Source organism: Rhincodon typus, chromosome 31, assembly GCF_021869965.1.
Source record: "Rhincodon typus isolate 14 chromosome 31, sRhiTyp1.1, whole genome shotgun sequence".
Classification (NCBI taxonomy): Eukaryota; Metazoa; Chordata; class Chondrichthyes; order Orectolobiformes; family Rhincodontidae; genus Rhincodon; species Rhincodon typus.
In genome coordinates this window covers 2,972,045-2,980,934 of record NC_063362.1, presented here as the reverse complement: position 1 = coordinate 2,980,934, position 8,890 = coordinate 2,972,045, and the positions used below count along the sequence as shown (strand labels likewise).

Here is an 8,890-nt window from a genome sequence, read left to right as displayed (position 1 = left end):
GGCACAACCTTTTTGTAATTTCAAAAATATACCTTATTAAAAAATCTCTGTATAAATACATTGTCATAAATACAGTTCGGTTCAGTACAGTAGCATATCAAATAAAAAAAAACACTTGAGTTTGACTCTATCCTAACAAATCAAAGGCATCTCTGGAACACTGTAGCAAGCCCGAGGCAGAGGTGTTGGGGGTGGGGACACAGTGATGTATTGAAGTGACAGGCAAGTGGAAGTTCGGAGTTACTTTTCCGGACAAAATGACTCTATTTTGCTTCCTGTCTTGCATCTCTTTCTGCCCTCTAAGTTGCCAGGCACCGTGCAATGTGCAAACAGGTCTCCCCGAGCAGGAGAGCGGAGCTGGTAAACAGCAACAACAAAGTGACCATCTCACCACGGAGCCATACAAAAATGCAGAAACCCATAAAGGAGTTGCGGTGATATAATGTTTCAATTATTTCCTTCCACTTGTTTTGTTGGAAGTGACGCAGCCTAACAGCATCTTGTCCGGAAGTATTTACCAGAAAGAGTGAAAGTGTTGTCAGTGAGATGTTGGACTATTAGGGAGCGGTCTCTCTGCTCTGTCCCAGGGCTTGGTCCCGGAGGCAGCTGCTCGAAACTCGGAGGGAATTTCACCAGCGGCCGCTCCCAGAGCCCAGGCTAGCAGCCGGCACTGCCAAGAGGTTGACAAGTCTCAATCTATAAATTATTCTCGATTTCCATTAGACACGCTGCAATGGGGTCACAGACAAAATAAGTTTCCGGAGAGAGAAACCAACCAGGGAAAGGAAACAAAAACAAAATGTTGCTGGAGAAGCGCAGCAGGTTTCGTTCCATCAGTGGGGAGAGAAATAAAAAGTTAACGGTCTGAAGAAGGGTCACTGGACTCGAAATGTTCGTTCTGATTGGCGAAATGGAATCGGTTTACTAATGGTGTTTAAAATTCAGGAACAAAAACAAAGTTGCTGGAAAAGCTCGGCACGTCTGGCAGCATCTGTAAAGGAAAAAACACAGTTAACGTTTCGGATTCGCTGATACTTTCTCAGAATCTTTTTTTCCTTCACGGATGCTGCCAGACCTGCTGAGCTTTTCCAGCAACTTTGTTTTTGTTGGTGATTTACAGCATCCGCAGTTCTTTGTTTTAGTTTAAAATTCAGATCAGCTCCAGTTCGTGGAACCAATGGTCTGATCTGACTTGTATTCCTGGTATCTGCTATAGCCTGGTTTGTAGTTCTGTAAAAGTGCAATACAACACTGCTGTATTGCTGTAGTACCCACTGATACTGGATTAATGGTCAGGAGATTTCAGTTCAAAATCTTTTTTTAAAACGAAACCCTGGAATTAAAAGCCAGCATCAGTAATAGTCACTGTGTACCCAAATGGTCATAACTGTCCCTACCATGCCCAGGGCTGGGTGGTGGCACTTGAACTAAGAGTTTCTAGCCCAGAGGTAGGGACACTACCCACTGCTCACCCTGCCAATGGAACGGGGAGCTCAAATAATGAGAAGCGGACATTGAACTTTAATTGCCCCTCGCTTTATGTGATGTCAGAGTTTTCAGGCTGTTATTGTATATACATGAGCAGATGAGATTTTATGATCAGGATTCAGCTTTTGGTTTCCATGTGTACCGATTAAAAACTGACCTTGGATAAGGGACATTTCATTCTGCCTGGACATATTTTGTGAATCGTATATTGTATCATATCTATACATCACTCATCTATTGCAGAACAAATACTTTGAAGGAGTATCAGGGGAATGCTTTTTACTGTTTGTTAACTAATGGTTTGTGCATCTTTTGTCATTAAAGGGACAGCATGGAGTCCAATTGCAATGAAGACAGTGAGACCCCATCACCAAACTTAATGCCACGGCATAAAGAACTTGTACCTACACCGTGCGGTCCAGTAAGTCTAACATGTTTGTGATATTTGCAACTCTGAAATGATCGTACATAAGCATGTTAAGTTAACATAATGACAAGCTGATCGCATATTATCGGATCCTGTGAATACTTTCCTCACTGACTAATAACTATAATAACTCTAATAACTATTGCGGTTCTTGTTCTCTGGGGATGTGCTACTTTTTCTTTTAATCAGGAGACGGATATGGATTAAACGAGGGAGAATTACAGACATATCCCCATACATGCATTATACTCAGATCAGGAATCTTACTTTAAATTCAATGTCAACATTGTTACATTGATGGTCATTTCCAATTTGGAGAATTTCTTTTGGAACTCCTACACATCCCCATCATTCTTGATTCTGAGTTCCTGTCACATGTTGTGAAAGTTTTTGATTTCACTAAATAACAATGCAGCACAGGAACAGGCTCTATGGCCCTCCAAGCCTGTGCTGATGCATTTTGCCCTTTACTAAAACTGTCTTCACTTACAGGATCCATATCCCTCTTTTCCCTTCCTATTCATGTATTTGTCCAGGTGCTTCTTGAATACTGCTATTATGTCTGTTCCACCACCTCCTCTGGCAGCGCTGTCCAGTGTGGAAAACGTGCCTTGCACATCTCTTTTAAACTCCCCCCACCCCCCACCTCGCACTTTGAACCTGTGTCCCCTAGTAATTGACACTCTAGCCTGGGAAAAAGCCTCAGACTTTCTACTCTATCCATGCTATTTGATTCGTTTTGATTTCATTTCATTCCATAAACAGTTACCCTGAAGAAGATAATTTATTTTCTGCAGCTCCTATTTAGGATCACTCCCTGGCCTGGACAGTAAATGTGACCGATGAGCCATTAGCTTACTCTTACACACACTGTAACTGAATGAATGAAGTGTTTCATTATTTATTGATTCAGAAATGTGAAAAGAACATTCTTATTTATTCAATGTGATTGGGTGATTTTCTATTGCACCTGCTGCAGAATTTCACACATTGGCTGCAAGTGAGTTATAAACAGCTGAAAATACTATACAGTAGCATTTTCTTCACAATAAAGTGTTTGGAGACTGTTCTGTCTGACAAAATGTGACAGTGAGGCAGTGATGTAGTGTAGGGTCACTGGACTATTAATCCAGAGCCCCAGGCTAATGTTCTGGGAAACATGGATTTGAATCCCACAAAACAAATAACCAAAAGAACTGTGGATACTTGAAATCAGAAACAAAAACAGAAATTGCTGGTAAAACTCAGGAGGTCTGGCAGCATCTGTGGAGAGAAAGCAGAGTTAATGTTTCGAGTCCAGTGATCCTCCTTCTGAACTGGACTTCAAAACTTCAAAAGCTGAGTCCAAATGAGATGTGAATTTAAATCTCATTAAATCAAGATACTGAAAGGGGATTGACAGGTTGATACTGAGAATTGTTTACCCCTCGCTGGGGAATGTAGAACTTGGGGGAGAGGGTACAGCCTTAGGATAAGCAGCTGATTACTTAGGATTGAGCTGAGGGGCGATTTCTCCACTCGGAAGGTTCTGGATGCTCCATTGTTGAATGTATGTAAGGTTAGGATGGACAGGTTTTTCAGTTCTCAGGTAATGGCCAGGAGAATGAAGCTGACCTCAAGATGAGCCATGGTCGTATCGAGTAGCAAAGCAGGTTTGACTGATTACCTTCTCCTGCTCATATATCTTATGTGGAACCATTGCTATATCTTTTCATAATCATAAAGACCTTCATTAAACTGTGTGTTTCCAAACAAAGCAGATAGTGCCTGTTTAAAAATAAACTTCCAATGTACATGAAATAGAGAAACAAAAGAATCTTTTCCCTCTCTCTTCACAGATGAAACAATGTTCGGAATTATCTTGTTTAGAGAAGTTATTTGTTGCTGTAGCAATTGTCTCTCTCATTGCTGTGTCGGTAGTTACAAGCCAAAGTATTGTAATTCAGGTGAAAAACGACAGTAAAGATCCAACCCAGGAAGACTTCACCATCTCAGTGATACAGCTCATTGGAATCGGTAAGACCTTAATTTACTGTGAATGTGTGAAGATGCATTGCCATCTTAAAGCAGTAGACCAGAAATTATAATGAAAGTAAAATACTGGGGATGCTGGAATTCTGAAATAAAAATCAAAAGTACTGGATAAACTCAGCAAGTTCTGGCAGCATCTGTGGAGAGAGAAACAGAATTAACATTTTGAGTGCAATAGACTCCTCTTAAGATTAGAAACAATTGTGAGTTATATTAATGAACAAATATTTATTGTGTGTGTATGACATTCCACTGTCTGCTTACTTTAAAGCAGTTGTTATTTAATGGGTTAAAAATGGGTTTGAATGACAACTTCACTGGCAGAAAGCTCTCGCTTTTGTGCATTTTGTTTAACCAATCATGCATGATGAGTTTTGCTCATGTTTTAGGATCACAGTCCAGAATTTGTTTGCTTTTCTAGGATAACTGAAAACCCACTGGCCTTACATGTGTAAAACAATGACAGTGACTGTGTAAAGACCCATGAACATTTTGTGTAGCAAAGTGCTTCAAAGCTGCAGCGATGGTCGTTACTGTGTCAGCTGTGTTACAGAGAAAAATTATTGTGCAGTTTTTGTAGTGGTAAATTTGGACATGTTGAAGGGGGTGTGGCTAAATGTCAGGGACTGGTGTAGGAAAGTTGACACTTTTTCCATACTTTCTCCAACATTTTGTAGGGTGTTGCCATTCTGAATCTGGAACTAAAACTGGAAGTCTTTGTTACAAGTTACAATGAGGTCAAACTCAATGAACACGCCACAGAAAGCATGTCTATGTACATATCTTCTGATAGAGCTGTCTACTGCAACGTCTATGGTCCTTTCTCAGAGATGGATCAACAGAAAACTGTGTGTTCCACCAAAGAGACTGGTTGAAAACTGTTTATCATTTCCAATTCAAACAAAACTCGAGTGTCAGTCCGGACTGGAATCTGAACTCACAAGCTGAGAGCCAAATCTTGCATCCCAAGACTGCCCTAAATTATTGAAAGAGATAAGATTAATTTTTCCACTTGTTTGGTTATGGTTCAAATTTCCAAACGTCAAATCTTATCAACAATAAGGATTAAGAAAATATTTTCTAGTTGACTGGTAGCAGCAGACAGGAGAGTATTGAGGAATATGCATGGTGAAATTTTTGGGGCATTGGTCAGGTCAATCTAGCTAATCTCTGGTGATGGTCATGCAGCATACACGAGAGGCAGTGGGAAATGCCGAGCAGAAGTTTGGAACCTTTCATTTCCGAATTGCAGGTGGTGGCCAACTCCATGGCTGCAAATGCAAACCTAACGGAGCTTCTCCCCTTTCACAGTAACCACCCAGTCTCTCAGTGCTGCAGGGAAACTCAGACCACAATCATGAGAACTGTGCACACTCAGACTCAGTTTTGATTGGCACCGACTTGATGGGCCAAAGGGCATTTTGCCGTGCCGTAGATCTGTAATGACAGACTGCTGCCATTGTGGCTCTGGATCCCAGTGTTCAAAGGGATATGTGAGCCCTCACAGCAGTTCAACAAACTCTTTTCCAACAAATTTACAAGAATTCCTGGTTTGCCACCTGGTCAGCATGAGAACTAGGAGCAGGAGGAGGCCATTCAGCCCCTCGAGCTTCTTCTGCCATTTAATACAATCATGGCTGATCTCACTTCAGCCTCAACCCCACTTTCCTGCCCACTCCCCATAACCCTTTAACCTGTTACTAATTAAAAATCTGCCTCTGTCCTCCCTAATTTACTCAATGTCACAGCATCCACCACACTAATTCCACAGATTCAGGACCCTTTGAGAGAAGTAATTTCTCTTCATCTCTGATTTACATTGAATACCCCTTATCCTAAAGCTATGACCTTGTATTCTCAACATGAGGAAACATCCACTGTACATTTACTTTGTCAATCCCCTGTAGCATGTTATATACCTCAATTAGATCTCCTCTCGTTGTTCTAAACTCCAGAGAGTATAGACCTAAACTGCTTAACCTCTCCTCATAAGACAAGCCTTTCATCTCTTGAATTAATCTAGTGGACTTTCCTGTACTACCTCCCATGCAATTTCATCCTTTTCCAATTAGGAGACCAAAATATGCAACAATCCAGATGCAGGCTCACTAATACCTTGTACAGTTGCAACAACACTTCCCTGCTTTAATACTTTATTTCTTTACCAATGAATACCAAAATTGACAATACATGATTCAATTCAATTCCATTTGCCCTCCTTATTACCTGCTGCATCTGCATACCAGCTTTCTGTGACTCATGTACAAAAACACCCAGATCCGTCTACACTGAGGCATTTTGAAGTTTCCAATGACTCCATGAGCACTAACCTGATGACTTGCCTCAATATTCATGCTCCCACCACTGCCACTCCGCAGTGACTCTCTGCTGGTGTCCCTTGTGAGATAGTGCAGTCCAAAGCTGGGCTCTCAAGGCCCAGGGCTCTTTGAAGGCATCCTGTAAGACCATCTACTGCCTTTCCCTGAAAGTCAGCAGCAATCCTGCACCACTCAGCTAGCACTGTGTAGGAGCACCACAACAAGCAAAGGCAGGCACCACGGGAATACACAAGGGTGAATAGTTCCTCGTGGTTTGTACAACTTGATATTTTATTGGATAAAGTTGCATTGTGAAATTGTTTTGCTGATGTTTGTTGTTACTGGGCGATAGCCAAGAAGATGTGGTGATAATACATTTCAGATGTCCATGATAGTGGGGGAATGGTTGCTTTCCATGAGTTTGATGAGGTGGAGCCCATCTGGTTACTAAGGGAATCCAGGAAAGCGCCCCCTGTCTTTTCTTCCTCCTCCTCCTGACGTAAGGGCGGCACCTTCCTCGTGGAGAGGTAATGGTGGATAAACAGACCACCATAGCTGTAGAGACCCAGTGCAACTGTTATAAAAACAAATAGCACTGGAGAAACTCAGCAGGTCTTGCTGCCCACACTTTATGTTTTTACTTTAGACCTCAGGCATCCCCAGTAAATTGCTTTTATTTCAGTGGAATGTTGCTTGATGAGGCTGATTGCCAGCTCCATGATTCTCGGGGATGCTCCATGGGTCTCACTGAAGGCCAAGGCTCCTGGAATGATGGGATAGCAGAATGGGGCATTTAAAGAGGAATATCTCCTGGCCCCAGCTGCCAGCCGCTTAAGCGACTGGGTATGGCTGACTGGCCTGGAATAAACGTATAGGGGCTGTTACCAGGAGAGCGGACATTCACTGAAATGATGGTCTTGGTGATGGTTGCATTTATCAGGTGGATGTCTTACTGATCGTCTAGCTCTCCCCATTATCACAGGGGGTTTGTGGGTTCTTGTGGTTGCAGTGTTTGCCACTCTGCACCAATGGATTTCTCACTCTTCTGGTGAGATTGCATATCCTCTCGATCTGTTTGTTCTCCCCGAGTGAGGAGATAATGAGTTCCCTCTTGGTGGGTTCATATGGCCTCCCTTACCCCCTTACACACATGGGGAAATGTTGCCAACGTTGTCCAATTCTGCCCGGGAGAGCAAGAAGCTGGAAAACAGGCACAGAGACAGCATTGACTCAGGGTCGGATAACAGCAGTGGAATTGCTCCTTGTAACCCTCTTGGTAACTGTGACCTTCCTCCTCTCTCTTCACTGAGCTGTATATCCCGGTCATGTTAGACCGAGATGCCAGGTATTCCTCTGCCCAGACTGAAACACCTCCCCTTGTTGACTGGCCTTCATATAACATGGCTGTGGGGCCCAGGATGCAGCCAAACATGTCACTTTGAAAGCTAGTCATGGTTGGGACACACCCTGGCAAACATGCCAGGTTTTCAAACAGCTACCTCCAGTGGAAACCAGTCTCGTGCTCCTAATGTTCCATTATCTTTGTTGAGAAATGGAGCCCTCTCTTAGAGCATGTGGTCAGCAGCCGGTCGGTGGATTATAGTTGGTCAGGCGATGTTTACTGGGGCAGAATATTAATGCTGACAGACCATAGGGCTCTTGTGGCAAAGTGACAATGTCCCTTTCTCTGAGCCCAGATTCATGCCCCCCCCCTCCCAGCTCCAGCAGTGTTTAATAACATCTCTGGGCAAGTTGGTTTTTCAAAATACCTGCAACCCTGAGAGGAAAACAAGTAAAATAATGCAGACAGAGTACAGGGTTTCAATGATATAGTGGTAATGTCTGTAACCTCTGTGCCAGGAGACCTGGGTTCCAGGAGTGTGGAATAACGTCCCTGATCAGGTTGATTGAAATATCAATTTGGACAGATCTTAGTTTAGTGACTCATTTGAAAAAGTTTCCCCATGACTGTGCAGGGCACCCCATTGTATTGCACTGGGACTTGAAACCCCAAATCTCTGACTCAAAGATGAGCCATTGCTCACATAGGAGCAATAACACTTTGGGTTGCTGGCTAAGAAAAGCAGGTCTTGATCTCTTCCACATTTACAAATACATACTAGTTGACTCATAATGTAAGCCTGTTCTTTCACTTACTGATTCATACTAACGCTCTCCCTCCTCTGGTTCTGTCTCCCAAGCATTCTGTTTTTACTATGTGCTGCATGGGACTTTCCAGGAAAATCGCCAGGAGCTAATTGCATTTGTCCTCTCCATTTTATTCGTTGTGATCCGATCCATGGTGAACTTTGTTACAGCGACACCAGTGGAAAGAAACGAACTGAAGGTGGGGGCCATGAATGTGTTCTACATAGTGTGCACCCGGTACCTGTCTCCTCCTCATGTGTAATTAAAATTAAGGCCAAGGTCAGATCAGCCATATGCCAATCAGTAATGGAGCAGGCTTGAGGCACTGAATGGCCTATTCCTGCTCATGTTTCTAATGTTTTTACATTTTGTTCAAGGCACTGACTCAGGGATCTACCTAATGAAGCTGGATGCAGTGACTTGTACAGAGTTGGATTGTTGTGTATATTGGATGCTCATTGTTATTGGGTGTAGCCAC

General features: G+C 42.8%; 1 protein-coding gene across 6 annotated transcripts in view; it reads left to right on the top strand.

Annotated features, from left to right (window-relative positions):
* Nucleotides 1-259: 259 nt before the first annotated feature.
* Nucleotides 260-8,890, top strand: part of LOC109912939 — a 50,001-nt gene continuing 41,370 nt past the window's right edge. For 2 of the 6 annotated variants that reach the window (XM_048614948.1, XM_048614947.1), the window contains exons 1-4: nt 260-434; nt 1,813-1,909; nt 3,754-3,931; nt 8,466-8,611. In XM_048614948.1, coding sequence (XP_048470905.1) covers nt 322-434; nt 1,813-1,909; nt 3,754-3,931; nt 8,466-8,611 — 534 coding nt within the window. In that variant the 5' untranslated portion in view covers nt 260-321. The other 4 variants (XM_048614949.1, XM_048614951.1, XM_020512387.2 and 1 more) reach the window with 4 other exon arrangements.